The sequence below is a fragment of the Cucurbita maxima genome, unplaced genomic scaffold (assembly GCF_002738345.1).
Source record: "Cucurbita maxima cultivar Rimu unplaced genomic scaffold, Cmax_1.0 Cma_Scf00015, whole genome shotgun sequence".
Lineage (NCBI taxonomy): Eukaryota > Viridiplantae > Streptophyta > Magnoliopsida > Cucurbitales > Cucurbitaceae > Cucurbita > Cucurbita maxima.
Window position 1 is genome coordinate 826778 of NW_019272031.1, and position 17504 is coordinate 844281.

Consider the following 17504-nt stretch of genomic DNA (forward strand, 5'->3'; position numbering starts at 1 on the left):
TGACATTGATGATGACATGCCTCCTTGTCGTGCTTGTATTTTGGGAAGCAACATAGGCAACCATTTCTTAAACAGGCTTGGAGAGCCTCGAAAAAGCTGTAGCTGGTTCATATTGAATTTTGTGGTCCTCAGCGAACACCATCATTAAATGGTAATCTTTATTACGTTGTTTTTATTGATGATCTAATAAGAATGTGTTGGATCTTCTTACTGAAGAAAAAATTAGTAGTTGTGGGTGTATTTTGGAAATTCAAAGCTAGAGTTGAGAATGAAAGTGCATGCTTGATTAAGACTATAAAATTAGATAATGGCAAGGAGTACACTTCAGAAACTTTTAATAGGTTTTGTGAAGAGGCTGGAATTGAACATCAATTGACAGCACCATACACTACTCAACAGAATGACGTTAGTGAAAGAAGGAATAGATTTATAATGAAGATGACGAGATGCATGCTTCATGAGAATGATCTTCCAAAACATTTTTGGGGAAAAGTAGCAAACACGGTTGTGTGCTTGCAAAATCAAATTTCAACAAAAGTTGTAAAGGACCTGATACCATTTGAAGTTTGGTATGATTACAAACCTTCTTTAAAGTTCCTTAGAATGTAAGTGAAGCAAAGACACCCAAATACTCTAAGCGTGATAAGCTTGACAAAAAGGCAAAAGCTGGCATCTTTGTGGGGTATAGCATTATATCAAAAGCTTATAGAGTTTTTCAATCACATATTAGTCGTGTTATTATGAGTCGAGATGTTCATTTTTGCTGGAAATGAGCAATGGAATTGGGAAAAATTGACGAAGGTGAATTAGATTTCTCTGCACCAAACAATTTAATCTTTGGTAACATGTTAGAAGACTCTTAAGATAAATGACTAGAAGAGTCTGAAGATGAATGACAAGAAGAGTCTGAAGATGAACGACAAGATGGTTTGGTTGATGATGCACCTGTCAGAGGAGGAGCTTTTGGTGATCGAGAAAAACAAAACATAGGAGTTGGTTGATTGACCTTTAAACAGAAAGATAATTGGAGAAAGATGGGTGTTTAGAAAAAGGCTTGGAGTTCACAACATCTAAACAATGAGAAGTGTTAAAGATCACGTATTTGTTTAGATTGTTGTCAGTTGGTATCTGATTAAATCTTCTTATAGTTAGAAGTTGATTTAGTTTTTTATTTGTTTACTGGTTTGTTACCCGATTTTCTACAAATTTTTAGATAGATTTTTTAATATCTTTTTATATTCTTTATAGATATATAGAGCCTTCTGGCTCTTCATAATACAATCTTCTCATCAACCATTCAATCATTCACTCTTTCACTAACAGGCTCTTTTCTCATCCTTATCAATTCCGATTCTTTCTTTTTCTATTGATTCTTTTCCGATCGAGATGTATGGATCCATGGGCCTATGTGTCTATATAGATCCTGTTCATGGATTAACGAAAATGTGCAAAAGCTCTATTTGCCTCTGCCATTCTATGAGTCTCTTCCTTTTTACGTATGGCATCGCCACTCCGTTTGGCAGCATCCACTAATTCGGAACTTAATTTGAAAGCCATATCTTAATAAGTATTCACGACCTTGTCTCGGAGTTCTAGGAAGTGCGGACTAAGTTGCAACTCTATTTTTTTACAAATTTTGAGGCTTGCCTATCTGATGTAGTGGATGAATAGTGTCTTTGGATGAGGCGCAACCTCATAAGTAAAACTAAGGGAACAATATGGCTGGATCTAAACCAGTATTACTCTCTGAACATCCTTAGACGTTAGTTGACAACCCTCCCACGGGACCATATTACCACTAAAATCGAGAGGTTGTGGTCCCCTGCGTGCCGATAAGCTACTAAGTCATCCTACTTTGTCCCATGCTCCCCCGCACAGGGATAGGTTTCTACGGCTTAGGGGTCTTGTTCAGGAGACCCCTTAGTTATCACCAATAGGTTGGGGCACAAATTACACTACCATGTCTAGCTCTGCCTAGCTCATCAATCTCAATATCGGTGTTCAGTCTCGACAGTACGGTATCAGAGCAGAGAGGGAAATGGAGGCTCTGGTGGCACTATTCACGTTGCACAAGTCTGGTGGGCTACCTCGGTTGTCTACAGTTACTATTGTTTCCTACCAGGTCTTTTTAGGGGTGGATCATGGTTGCTTAGACTTGGACTCATTCATCTTTATGATTCTCGTGCAAGGACTCTCAAACCTATTGTGGTCTGGAATACTGGGGTCAGAGTCTGCTGGTCATCATTTTGCAGGCCTGAATGCACGATATTTTAGAGGTATCTCGTTCTAGGTCTTTGTCTAGCTTACATTGTCTTAAGGGCCATAGTCTAGGCTCACAGTTTCTTCCTATTCACAACAAGAAAGACAACACAAGCAATCATAGGCTCGCAGTTCATGCAATATTAACAAACATGCTCGATGGGAAGATAACATCCATTTTCACATAGAGCACAAACTTCACAAATTTCCCTCCCTTCTTTATCATGCATACAATACCACATTCTCATTCTAAAGTGAATCATATCCAATCCTATATAGGTATCATTGATTTTCTTATTTAGTTAATTTTCATGGCTTACATACTATTATGTTAGGTCTAGTTAGCTAGGATAATCAGTTTGACAACATGCATGCTTATTCTGTTTCCTACAAGTACTGCGCGTGGAAATCTAAATGGTGGCTTACTTGTCTGACGCGTGCCTTCCCAAATTTTGGTTGATTAGTCGTAGAGGAGTTAAAATTACCAATTTTCTCTATAGGCACCTAAGTCACAATAAAACAACATTAACATTGAAATCGGGGTGCAGAATTGGCAATCGAGCAAAAAAGGGGTGAGAATAGGGGCTTTACGTGCCCCCACGCTCTCCTACACGCTTGCACGCACCCCCATGTGTTGGACTCAAGCGGGCAGTGTGAGGGCAATGGTGCACTTTGAATCTTAGCAGACGCAGACTTGCCCTTTAAAGTTTGTGGTTGTGACACGTGGCGCACAAGGAGTGGTGAGTCATCGAGTTGGACCATAGGTTGGTTTGGTGGTTCTCGGATGTAGTTCGTTTTGCATGAGGGTTACGTTTCCAGGTCGACCGAGTCCTCGCGCATTGAAGCATTTCGACACGTAGGCCAAACACGTTTCTCTAATGGAACACTACCACGTGTCGTTCGTCAGCTCCGCCACGCCCCTCCATACGTTGGGCGAAGTGTGGCGATTATTTTCTCTCTCCTACATGTTTCCAAAGTTCGAGAATGTTAGCTTCTTCGCTTTTTCAATCTATTTTCTTCCGTTTTTCTTAACTTAATGCACATAACTTGGATCGACATGTTTTCTTGCCTACCTCCTCCTAGAATATTGGGGTTTTGCACCTCCGTCCATACAAAGCTTCGAATGGTGTTATCTGAATAAATATTTATTGTTGTAGGCGAATTCCATAAGGGTCGGGTGCTCAACCCAGCAACTTGTAAAGTCTATAACATGCCCTCAACATATCCTCCAGGGTCTTATTAAACCTCTCTGTCTACCCATCTGTCTGAGAATGAAACGTAGTACTAAACTTGAGTTGCGTTCCTATCACTTTTTCAAAAATTTTCAAGAAATTAAAAGTAAAATTAGCATCTCAATCTGACACAATGGACATTGGTACGCTGTGCAAGCAGACTTTCACTTTTACGTATAATTTGGCCCATTAGTCTACTTGATAAGTGGTCTTACTTGGAATCAAATGGGTTATCTTGGTCAATCTATCAATAGTGACCCAGATGACATTGAAACTGTCTTTTTTTTAAATTTATTTTGCTTCGTAAGTTTATGGTTAAAAATAGTTGTTTTGTATTTAGTTGATTTTTGTTATTCATTTCTCCCTAAAAAGAATGCCATCATACGCTTAATGACTTGAGAACTTATATTTACCTGAGTTGTGTATCCTAGCTTAATTTACAAATAATTTACATCCAAATTAACGTATTAATGTACATACACACAACTCCATATTCATCAATAATTTTGATGAAAGTGGAAAAAGTAGAAAACAAAATAATAAAGAAAGATAAAAATTAAAGAAACAAAAATGGTGAGGAACAAACGGTTTTGACAAAGTCTTTTCCGTGTACGAATCTTGATTCCAGTACGTCAGATTCATGACTTTGAAATTTTTTAATTTTGAGTACTCAGCTTTTTGAAGGATCATCACGCTCAGAATATGAGTAATTTCGACGGAATTTGTGTCGACTAAAATGAATTCATAAAACCTTCTGATCTTATGAAGATCTTCCAGGATATAAAAGAATCCTATCGGATAAGCTTTCTTGACGACCTCGCTGATCTTTGGGTCGTCGTATTTTGGTTCTACCAGAGCTTCTGGTATGGACACAGATTTTTGAAAGTAGGTCCTAATTTCAGGAACTGGAGAAAATCGAACGGGAACAATCGCATCCGAGTAGGTTGAGGGGACAGAAGGTCCCTTTGAAGTGGAAGAGACAGTGGGTCTCGATGGAGTAACGACAGATGACCGTGTTAAAGAGGCAGAAGGCCTCGTTGGAGTGATAACCTCTACTTGTTTTTTAGAAAGTCTCGCTTTAGACTTGGTCACCAATGTGAAACATGTGTCCATCGCATAGCTGTCGGAAGTCATTAGAGTAGGAGTGTTAGAAGAAGCAATGGGCTTCTTCCCTTTTTCCACCGTTTTCTTTCCAGTCATTGCAGGGTGAAGGAGATCGGTTAGGGAGTAGGTTTCTTCGAGAGTAAGAACCCTCTTGAGAGGTAGTCTGCCAAGGGGTTTTCGACCCCTTTTATAGGCAAAATTTGAAAGTTGAAGAAAGATAAAATTGCTTGTCATCATGCAAAAATTTGTTTAGATACAAGATTCTTGACATCCTTTTCTAAAACAAATTTAGATGCCTTAGAATCTGTTTTGATAACAAAGCTTTTGTTAATTAAATCGATTTGAAATTTCTATACACAAAGTACTATTGAAGTATTTACTTTTTTACTGTTGAGTAATTCTTTTGAGTAGAATTCCATATTCCCGAATGAAAACGGACAAGGGATTCTTTCTTGTCAAGGAACTGTTTTAGGATTCCTCCATATCCAATATCGGATGCGTCGGTCTCCACTATGAAACTAGCCCTCGAGTTTATCAGAGATAAACACGGAATTGATTTGACAAGGGATTTGATATTTTGGACTATTTTGGTGTGTTATTCAGTCCAGGGCTTGGGATTCTTTTTGAGCCTTTCAAAAAGTGGCTTGCAAATGAGTTTGATATTTTGAAGGAAATTAGTCACATAATTAAGACATCCCAAAAATATTTGGAGTTGTGTCTTATCCATGATTTGGTTCGAAAAATTTGAGGCAAACTCAATGGACCTTTGGATGGGTTTAATTAAACCCAAATGAATTTCAAATCCAAGAAAGCGGATCTTTGTTTGAAAAAGTTTAATTTTTGGTTTAGACACAACTAAACCGTTTCTTTTGACTGTCGTAAAAAATGTTTGAAGATGCTTAAAATGTTGATCAATGTTTTGAGAGAAAATTAGAACATCGTCAATATAAACAATTGAAAACTCTTGAAAATAATTGAAAATATCATTCATAATTTTTTAAAATTCGGATGGAGCGTTTTTTAGCCCAAATGGCATAACGTTCCATTCATACTGTTCGAAAGGGACATTGAAAGCCGTTTTGTACTTGTCTTTTTCCGAAATCTGGATTTGCCAAAATCCTGATTTCATATCAAATTTTGAAAATATTTTGGCATTTGAAATTCTTTGTATTAAATATGATTTATTTGGAATCGGATATCTAATCCATTCCAAAATCTTATTTAAGGGTTTATAGTTTATTACCAATCGCGGGACTCCACGTTTCTTTTCTTCTTGATTGTTGACGTAGAAAGCCGCGCATGACCAGGGACTCTTTGATGGCCTAATAAGACCCTTCTGCAAAAGATCATCAATTTCTGCTTTGCAGAATGTTAGCAATTTTTTATTCATTTGAATAGGTTGGGCCTTCGTATGGATATTTTTCTCCTCGAAGTTTTTGTCATAAGGAATATTAACTATATGTTGCTTCCTATTCCAAAAAGCATTAGGGATAGTTGAACAAATTTCCCTTTCTATTTGGACTTGTAATGTTTTGATTTTAGACTGGACAGTTTTACTTTGAAGTTCTTCTATTCTTTTGAATGAAATCTCTTCTCTCATAAAAAGAGATTTGTTTTTCTTTGTAATTTAATACATTTATAGATTGAATAATTGTATTCTTTTGAAAGTTATTGTCACAGCCCAAAATTTAAATCCCGAAATCAAGGGTTGGACCAACAAACTATGCAATGAAATCGTTAAAAGCATATAGAGAAGATGAGATTACAAAAAAAAAAAAAAAAACTTTAGCAATTATATAAAAGGTTTGAAATCCGAAACAAGCTGTTCAAACATGAAAAGTATGGAAACTGTTCACAAAATAATGCATGACAAATCTAAACAAAATTATGCACAGACTCCTAGACACCTTGGGACACTCCTATGTTGCATTAAGATTCAACATGCATTCTCGCCTCGATCCATGACATGACTCACCTGAAAAAAAAAAAAAAAGTAGAAAAGAATGAGTATAAAAATACTCAATAAGCAGCCTACTTGTAGGCTCTTTTCGCATCCTTATCTTGGTAGCTAACCACGGTCTTTCTCGGGTTTCTAAGGAGTGTGATCTAAGCTGCAACTCTTTTTTTTGTATCTTAGGAGGCTTGCCCATCTCAAGCAGTGAAATGATTGGTGTTCTGAGGTGAGGCACGACCTCATAAGTCAATATGAGGGGATTGTATGACTAGATCTGAAAACGTGATTCCCTCTAAACATCATCCATGGAGGTTAGCTGACGACCCTCACACAGGACAATACATCCACTAAACAGGGTGCGACCCCCTATGTGCCGGTCAGCTACTGAGTCATCCTATGTGGCTCCACGTCCCCCACTCAGGGACGGGTTTCTACGACCTAGGAGTTCTGTTTAGAAGACCCCTTGGCTATCACCACTAAGTCTGTGCACTTGTTACACTTCCCTATCCGGATCTTCTAAGCTCAACGATCACCGTACCGGACTTAGACTTGTTACACTCCCCTTGGCTATCACAACTATCTACACTACTCAACTCTAGCGGGCTACCTATAGTTACCATGGTGACCTATTATTCTTTCTAGGGTGGAACTTGGTGGCTTAGACTTGGATTTCATGTATCTCTAGGATTCTCGTGCCTAGTCTCACAAACCTATCGGGTTTGGAATTCTGGGCTCTGGATCCGCCGGTAATCATTTCGCAGGTCTAATTGCACGGTATTCTAGAGGTCCCCTAATCTAGGGTCTCATCTAACCTACTTAGTCACAAGCACCCTAATTTAAGCTCATAATTTCTTCCTATTCATCAAGAAAGATAACACAAGCAATCATCATGCATAAGAGTTATCATGCAGCAGTTCATGTGATATTAGAAAACATGCTCAACGGGAAGATAACGTCCATCTTTACCCAGAGCGCAGATTTCTCAAGTTTCCCATCCTACTCATGCATACATACTTTATCAGAATCTCAATCAAACAAATTTAATATACATTTCATATCTAGCTTTCCTTAATCATTCCATTTTCGTAGTTTCCATACAAATATACTAGGTCTAGCTAGCTAAGTTAATGGGTGGTAGCATGCATGCTCGTTCCTAGCGGTTCCTACAAGTATTGCTCATGGAAATCCAAATGGCTACTTACTTGGTTGACGCATGCCCTCCCGAGTTCGAGTTTTCTTGACGGAATGGATTCCAACAATTCTGGAATTTCCTTGACAGGTCCTAATTTAAATAATAATGGGGTCATCATCAAAATCGGATCGAAAAACAAGCAAATAGAGACCGAACGGAAAGAAAAACAGTGGCTCAAGCGCCCCCACGCATGTCACACGCTCCCTAGAGGTTTCTACGTACGCGTGCCCACGCGCGACTTCCCGAGCTGGTGCGGGTCAGGACGTCGGGTCGGGCGGTTCGCGTGCAGCGCGGGTTGAGCTGGCCGGATCCGCGTGCCTGACGTGTGTCCACTGCCGGGTGAGGACGCGCCTCACCAGCCGGTGATCGACAAGTGTCGATCACCGGTTCCGCCGCACTCCTCCGCACGTCAGCCGACGCGTGGTGGCTCTCCACCCTTTCTCCTGCGTTTTTTTTTTTCATTTTCCAGGCCTCTTTCACGTTTCGATCTATTTTCTTCCAATTTTTTTATCTTCTAATCTGTAATCCGATTCAATAAATTTTCTTCATGAACATTGTAGATCTCATATTCTACTCCTTCAAAATAATTTTTTTATATTTTTCTAATAGTCATAGATTTTAATATTTGAGTTCGAATTCGGAGAAAAACACGAGTTCTTACCGAAAATCATGTTTTCTTAAAACTTTGATTTGAACACCAATCTTGGCCGCCTTCACTTCGGAACTTAACCAGATAACGCTGTTGAGGGTAAGAGTCCAAAGATCAACACAAAACGTCGCTAACACACGAAAATCTTAATGACTTCTCTATCTATACACTCGTGGACTAACCTGAAGTTCTTGGACGTTTTGATGAAATAGGAAGGTGTGATTCGTGAGAGAACCTTGCCTTGAACTATTGTTGGTTTAGATTGAGGACTCGAATCTCCGGCGTCGATTCTGATCTGATCTCCTCCTCCTTCCTTAAAAACCCTAATCTTCTTTCCCTTTTGTTTCTTCTCTTTCTCTCCCCTCTTCTTTCTCTTTTCCGAATTATGACTCAACCAAATTAGACCCCTTAAGTAATAAGGACTAAATGACTAGTTTTCCCCTATCGTGACCCTCTTTTTTTTTTTTTTTTTAAACTCGGGCACTACAATTATTTATCTCACTCATCCTTTCAGGGGAAAGGAAATTAAATTTTATCTTCTTTCCTAAGGCTTTTGACTCTAACCCCTTTTCAGTTATTTTGAAAGAGTATAATTGAGTAATGAAAGGATTACCTATGATTAACTCTTGTCCTAAGTCCTTTACTAAATGGAAGGAATTTACGAAGCAAATTTCGTCATTACAAACATGGACTTTTGATAATTTGTAATTAATTTTGATTCTATTGTTGTTTGCACCTCTAAGGCCCTCAGTAGTTTTTTCAAAATACTTTGTAGGTATTAGGCCTTCTTGAATGCAATTTTGATCGGCTCCTGTATCTATGAGAGCCTTTAATGTGATTTTGAAATCATAAATTTTTAGGGTAACGAGAGTGTACCATTTTTGATATTGAGAAGTAGTGATAAATTTTTAGGGTAACGAGAGTGTACCATTATTGATATTGAGAAGTAGTGATGGCTCCTACAAAGGAACTTTGAAAATTATCTTCGTCCAGGTTCGATTGTGCCGTTTCCCTTTGTTCGGGCAGCCTTTCCTGAAGGTTGATGAGATTATTGGACCACTTAAGGCACATGAAGAAAGGTTGCAAGAGTTTGGAGAAAAAAATGAAACCCTTTCTCCTCACTCTTGTAGAATGGAAGGAACGAGAGAATGAAAAATCCTCAAAGAAAGAATGGAAGGATCAAGGAAGTTCCAGAGGAGGAAGGGGACGGGGTCGTGGAAGATGGAGAGGTCGTGGGAGAAGTGGGACACTTCGCATCAAAGTGTTCCACAAAAGACGAACAACTCAACTTGATAGAGATGCAAAAGGATGAGAAGTCTTCATTGCTGATGATAGAGGCGTGTGAAATTAAAACCACACATGACAAAGAGCCTGATTTTGTGATATTGAATGAAACTATAGTGTAGCCACCAGCCAATATTGGAGTTGAAAATTCCTGGTTCGTAGATACTAGAGAAAGCAACCACATGTCAAGAGAAAGGAGGGTGTTTCGTGAGCTTGACACATCTGTTGTTGGAAAGGTACGTTTCGGTGATAACACTGTAATAGACATTTGTGGTCGAGGAATAGTGCTCTTCAAATGCAAAATCGATGAGCACTTGATCTTATCACAAGTCTATTACATACCTAAACTAAGCATAAAGCAAGACTAGTGATGACGGGATATGTGCAACGACAAGGAGTTGATTTTGAGGAGGTTTTTGAGCCTGTGACTACACTGGACACTGTAAGATTTATTCTTACCCTCGCAGCTCAACACGGGTGGGAGATCCATCACTTGGACATCAAATCAGCATTCCTAAATGGTGACCTCCAAGAAAAAGTGTATATTGCCCAACCTGAAGGGTTCGTCATCAAAGCCGAAGAGCACCAAGTGTACAAGTTGTCAAAGGCCCTCTACGTTTTGCAGCAAGCACCGAGGGCATGGAGCATACGTCTAGACAAGATCTTAAAAGAGTCTAAACTTCATGAAGTGTTTACAAGAACAAGCAGTGTATACAAGAAATGATGAGGTTGAAACACTGATAAATTACTCATGTTATTTTCATTAATATTTTTTTTATTATATTATTACATTTAATATATATATAAACAAATATGTTGTCCACATTTTTTCAAGATAAATTAAAAAAAAATATATATATGTATATAATTTTTTTGTGGTTCAGGTTTCAGTTCTCTTTAGGGTCAGTATCAATTCCTATTCTTAGGATAGGTTTACATATCTTCCATAGTTTTTCAATCTAAAGTTGCTCCCTCCAAAACTTCCAAATTTATTTCTGGTAACAGACACACAACCTACATAGTTTCTTCAATCAAAAATTTTCTAAATCCTCCATGGTTCCATAGTTTCTTCCATCTAAACTTTCTAAAGCCTTCATGGTTGCTCTCTCCAAAACTTCCAAGTTTATTTCTTGTTCATGTGGGAGATGTTTATTATAGTGTGAGGAAATAGTTGTGAGTGACCAAATTGTAAATCTACTCCTTTAGAGAGTTGTGGTGTGTTTATACAAAATTCAGACATTTGTATCGATTTGATCCTGAAAAATTTAGACATTTGTATCGGTTTGATCCTGAGTCGTGGAAAGGATTGAGTTTGTTCTATAACTCGTAAAAAAGCGATGTAGCGGTTGGGCTCTGATATGAGGTAAGAGTCGAGGTTTATTCAAATTTCCAAGAAGCGTTTGGGGAGTAGAGTCAATCGAGTTTGACCGAACCACTATAAAACTACGCTGTTATATTTTCTAACTCTTTCCTATTTAATTTCAAATGTGTTGTTAAGTTTTATTGCCTGTTCTAAGTTTCTTTTATAATTGTTCATTGTTATTTCTTGAATTATTTTACTGTATTAATTATCATATTCTATTTATTTTTTAAAAAAATCATAATTAGAAAACTTTATCACGTTTAAATAATTTTATTGTTAAAAGCCTATTCACCCCTCTAGAATTGTCGTATCAATCCAACAATCGGAAGTCCAAGGTACTTGACTCATACTGGTCCAGACCTTTCATATGCTTTTGGAATAGTGAGTAGGTACATAGAAAAGTCCAATATGATGCATCATCAAGCGGTTGAGCACATTCTTCCCTATGTGAAGGGAACCACAAGCTATGGGTTAAAGTATCAAAGAGGGTGAGATCCTAAAGAACTAGTCGGTTTTACTAATAGTGATTTAGCTGGAGACATTGACGATAGAAAAAACACTGCAGGAATGACATCTTATCTTAATAAAAATTTGATCTCTTGGCAATCTCAGAAGTAGCGAACTGTGACACTATCTTCCTGTGAGGCCGAGTTCATCGCAGCAATTGTGAGCATCGTGCCAAGCATTGTGGCTGAGAAATTTGTTGAGCGAAGTGACTAGAGGTGAACTAAAGCCAGTAACTCTCTACATCGACCATAATTCTGTGATTGCAATGATGAAAGTCCATTATTTCACGGAAACAACAAATACATTGACACTCGCTTCCACTTCATCCATGAGGGTGTTAAGAAGAGACAAATTTTTGTGTAGTTCGTATGCATTAGAGAGCAACGAGAAGATATCCTAACCAAGGCCCTAGCAAGGGTTAAGTTTGTTAGGATCGCTCAACAATGCACACACTCGATCAAGATGAACACAAACAACAAAGGTTTTATTGATGAATTTAGATATGTACAACAATAGAGAATACAGAAAATATTGGCTAAAGGTTTTATTGATGAATTTAGATATGTACAACAACAGAGAATACAGAGCAAGAAAAGTATACAATACAGAGAGAGAATGAAGAAAAGAGAGAATGAAGAAAAGTGAAAGAAAAGTATATTTTGAGAGCACTAAGGGTATATATATGATTTCGATTTACTAAATATAAGTTTAACCCATATAATTTACTATGGTTTCGATTTACTAAATATAGGTTTAACCCATATATCAAATATTTACCATATATATATCTTTTATCATATGGGTAAGAAATATCTACCAAACATATATCTACTAGATCTTTGCTGTAAATAGGCATCAGGCTTCATATCCCAACAATCTCCCATTTGGAGAGCATCAGGCTTCATATCCCGACAATCTTCTATTTGGAGACTGATTCAAGTCAACCAAGAATTTCATTCTCAATCTTGCACCATAGCAATTGAGGCTCTGCACAACCTCAATGTTCCAACATCAACACAACATGTTTGCTGGATTCTTTGCACCCTCTATCTCCTTCAAAGACATCACCATCTTCCACTAACCTCCAAGTGAAATGGTATCACCTTCTGTGTTTTGTCTTTGAATGATAGACCGGGTTCCTTACCAACTGCATGACACTCTAACTATCAACCTGAAAAATCTTCTCGTGCTACTTCTTGCCTAATTCTTCTAGATAGTCTGTCATCCATATCATCTCCTTTCCAGCTTCAGCTATTGCCACATACTCAGCCTCAGCAGATGAAAGAGCAATGCATTTCTGAAGCCTAGCCATCCCATCATCCATGACTTGCTCTTACTTGATTGTTTCCTCCAACTGTAGGGTCTCATCAAGGGGTTCTTCTTCCCCTTTATCAGTCAGCAACAGATAGTGTAAAGAAGGTACATACCTATCTTGTACTCTGATAGCTCTGGATGATCTTTTCAACACCTGCTCAGGTGTCACTTGCTCCGCTTCTGGTTCCTCAGCAACAGTCTCCAAAGTTTCTTAAGTATCCGCTACAACATCACTAGGTGAATCTTTCAGCAACTCAATCTCAATTCCCACTTGTTTCGTTGTCCTGGTACTTTTCTTCAATTCTCTGACAGAATTTGTGAAGCTAACTCGTTTCTGTTTGCTCATAACTCTTTTCTTCAACAGATTTCAGACTTTCCAAAACTCCTTCCGCAGCAAGCATTTTCATTCCTTTAATGCTCATATGCCCAAGTTTATTATGTCACAGACTTGAATTTGAAGCACTATCAGCAAGAACAACTATGTTCATACACCCTTCAGTGGTGTATAAGGTTCAAGATTTTGTGTCACGTGCTACCACCATAGCACCCTTCACAATTTTCCATGAACTCTTCCCAAACATTTAATATATTAGATATATTAAATATAATGGAGAAAAATATATTAATTTGAAGGGTTCAAATTAATATTTAATATATTAGATATATTAAAAGAAAAATATATTTATTGTATTTGATACAATTAAATATTAAATCAATTAATGTATTTTGATACATTAAATAAAAATATATTTGAGATTGGAATGAGATTCAAATTAGTTAAATATAGATTAGGATATCTTATAATATCTAAATATGATTGGTATAAGATATTATATTCTAATATATTAAATATGCAAACATATCATTTGACAAAGATTCTCTAAGTGTCTCTATAAGTAGGACCATTGGGTTGAGCCGAAGACATACGAATCTCTCCCATTTTCTTTGGACAATGAAATTACATCTCTCGAGAATTTTTGAAACTCTCCTCTAATCCCTTTGGGATTTTCTTTCAAGAGGCTCTCACAAACCTTAAACTTGTGTTCGAGTCATAGTAAAGAAGATCTTGTGGAATGTTGAAGAACTTCTGCATGGTTTGAATTGCAAGGAGTCTTGCAAGCTAAGGTTTCTACAAAGGTAGAGTTTTTACTCTTCTATTTATTGCTTTTGTTTTAATTCTTAATAACAATTAAAATGGTTCTCAATACTTCTGCTAGGTGGATGAAGAGTTCATTCCCTTCAATTAGTACTAGAGCCTATTAATTTTTATTTTGAATGAGTTTATTCCCTTCAATTGGTACTAGAGCCTATTAATTTTTATTTTGAATTGAGAGTAGTATGGTGGGTATTTGATTTCAAATATATGTAATATTGTTTTGTAAAATTGATTGTTTTGGCATATCGGGTGTGACATCAGATTTACCTCTCTGTTAGACAAATGTATACCCTTATTGGTTGAGTTCACTGTAAATTGAAAAGGGATAGCAACTAGGACGACATTCATCAATTTGCCATAAAATTTAGGGTTTTTGAAACATTAATTTTATTACATTTTCTAATTGTTGCAAAGTAAAATATATATCTTTGGAATTTTTATAAAAGGAGATCTATTTTTGGAATTTTTCTAAAAGGAAAGTATGTATATTTAGAATTGTTCCAAAAGAGGGGAAAATATCTGCCTTTTGAATTGTTTCAAAAGAAAAAAAAGATTGGATAAAGATCTAAAACGTAAGTATGGAGTGAAAAATCTCAAACCCTAATTTTATTTTGGAATAGTTCTAAAAGAACATCTCAAATCAAATCTTAATTTTCTTAAATTTGGACAAGAAGATCTTAAAATTTAATTTTATTAAATTTGGAATTTTTGCCAAAGGAAAATATCTTGAATTCAAAACATGTCTTAGATTTTAAATTATTGTAATTTAATTTATTTTCAATATATTCTAGATATGCAAGTCAATTTTGCTTTGTTTTTTTTTTTAAATTAAATTGTGCATAGATATATTATTTAAATTAATTGATTGAGTGCATAAGGTATGTCATTTAAGTTAAAATCTTACTATAAGTTACTCATAATCATGCATTTTAATTATTTTTTTTAATATAAATGTTATATTTGAAAAATTTTGGTTGGGTTGTTTCCTAATAAAATTAAGATGATTTTCTAATGAAGATGTATTTTCCATATACAATTGAGTATAATTGTTTGTAAGTAACTTGGAAAATTAAATTAGGATATTTATTTCTTAAATTGAAGGCATGATATTTACCTAATAGGATTAGTGTATGTTCTAATATGATTAGAATTTTGAGTAATCTATTAAATGTGATTTTAAAGGATTTAAAATGCTAGAATTTTAAGGTTATTCCATAAGTGAATTAGTTTTTAATAGGAATAAAAACGGTTTAATTTAGGCTATGTTCATTAATCTAGTAATTAATAGTTAATTAAAGATTAATGAATTTTAAATAAAAATTGACTATAAGGGAACTCTATCTAAGGAAGGTTATGGCTAGGCTGAGGTATTTAAGCTGACACAAATGGAACACCGTGTGAACTGACTTGGGAGTTGAATTAGTCAAATTTTATTTAATTTCACTAAGCATGCTCATAATGTGATTAGTTTTTTAATAGTTTAAAAATTAATAATTCACCAATCTAGCCAACATAAGGGTTATGAAAGGATAGATTGGAAACTTAGATAAATGAGATTAGCCTAATTTGTATGAGTAATTGAAAACCTATCATAAAATACTTAGTGGGAGAAGGAAGTCTATCAAAATATAAAGATATTAAGGACACATGTCAAGATATCCTATGTTCTTTTGATTCACATAGTGAGATTCATGCGGGGTCTGGTGGCGGCTTTTAGACTGTCCCCTATGGAAGGTGTTTGCATGAGTCAATATCAAGGTGGATCTCTTGAGAAAATATTTATAGTAAATGGGAGAAGGAAATATGTCAACATATTCTATGGTCTCCATCATTGGTAATGTGAGATCCATGTAAGGCCTCGTGGAGGCTTTTTGACCGTCCTCCTATGGAAGGTGTTTGCATGGGTCAATATCGGTGAACTCTTGAGAAGGATAAGATAGTAATTTCATTTTCAATATTTGACCTACCCAATGAGGCACTTGTTGGGATAAAACTACAAGATCTAAAATGATGGGTTACATTTACAAAGAAATCATTAAGGTTGTTAATGATGTTCTTGACCGAACTAATGGTAACTAAATATTATAGGAATAAGAGTTATTCCGGTATAATAGTTGGTTGAGATTGTCTTAGTTTAGTGAAGAACATTTGACTTACCCTACGGCAGCACTTGTTCTAAATCACTAAAGTACCATAGCACTAGAAATGGTTTATAGGGTTCATTTTATAAAATTGTTTGTTTTTTGCTCAAATTGAATGGATACTTGATCGTTTATAATTAAATAATATTTTATATATTTCAAATATTATGTTCAAGTTCTCTCCATTGTTTAATTTTGACTCCGGATCGGTCACATTCAGAAATTATATTTAGAAAAATAATATTAGTATATTAGCACTATGATGGTAGAATATAGTTTTTCTTTATTTTTTTTTACTATTGAGAAATGTTCTCGAGATCTATTGTCAATGTAGATCAAATGATTCGAACAACACATAATCGATGAATCAAAGGTGATGAGAAAGCTTGTTCATATCTTTTGGTTGACATTTTGGATGCCTTGGCTAAAAGATAAAAAAATGACAAAAACATGTGAGATGTTTAAGTTAATAAAAGCTACATTTAGATAGTTATCTAAATGATCTGGAAATTAAGTATTACAAAATTCAAGAAAAATCTTATGACTAAAGCTATGATAGGAAATAGTTCCCAATTAGCTATGACAGACATAGTGAGAGAAATTTTCGAAATTACTCCCTAGAAAGAAATATCTAAATGAAAGTAAATTTGATTTACTAGATTTTTGGTGGAAACTAGGTGACACCAGGATAGTTGATATAAGATCGATTATCAATCCATTATCAAGATTCGTTCTTTGTTACATTTTATGTAATTTTTGAAAAATACTTGATGAGGTAGAATAAATTCTACTAGTTGACACTAGAAAATAAATCTAAGTGGGTGCCGTGGAAGACATTAAGATGTTAAGTAAAAATTGTTATTAAAGGTATTTTTAGTAAGATCCAATTTCTCAAACTTTATTAGTTAATATAGTATGAATTACTTCACATTTATTAAAATTTATATGTTCAAATTTGTTTGAAAATATAGTTTAGCTCAAATATTGAGATATTCGAATCAAAAATAAAAAGACATTGTTTTCTCCCAACGAATTATACTTGTTTTTGGGTGTTAATTTGATTTACATTAAATTGAATACAATGAAAAGATTAGTAAAACGTTGGAGTTAATTACATTACATGTCTATGGGTCTTGCTTTTCATGTAAGATAATCATTGGACTTTTATTGAATAAGGCTACAAGATCAAAGAGAATTTTGGGCTCATGCGATCTGACCTAAGTGGGTCGGCTGAATGCAAAATCTAGAGAATATTGTTAATATTTTATCAATTTGATTGATGATTATTCAATATATAAGTATCTTTACCAAATGCAACCTTTTTTTTTTTTTTTTTTTTTTTTAAAATT

At 35.6% G+C, this 17504-nt stretch overlaps 1 protein-coding gene across 1 annotated transcript; it reads right to left on the reverse strand.

Moving 5' to 3' along the window:
• Positions 1-6426: 6426 nt before the first annotated feature.
• LOC111489922 lies at positions 6427-8896 on the reverse strand. The gene is made up of 5 exons (XM_023138326.1): positions 8867-8896; positions 8573-8763; positions 8403-8480; positions 7752-7831; positions 6427-6570 (listed from the first exon to the last, which is right to left on the reverse strand). The coding sequence occupies exons 1-5, from the start codon at positions 8894-8896 to the stop codon at positions 6515-6517; spliced, it is 435 nt and encodes a 144-aa protein (XP_022994094.1). The 3' UTR covers positions 6427-6514.
• Between the last annotated feature and the right edge of the window lie 8608 nt (positions 8897-17504).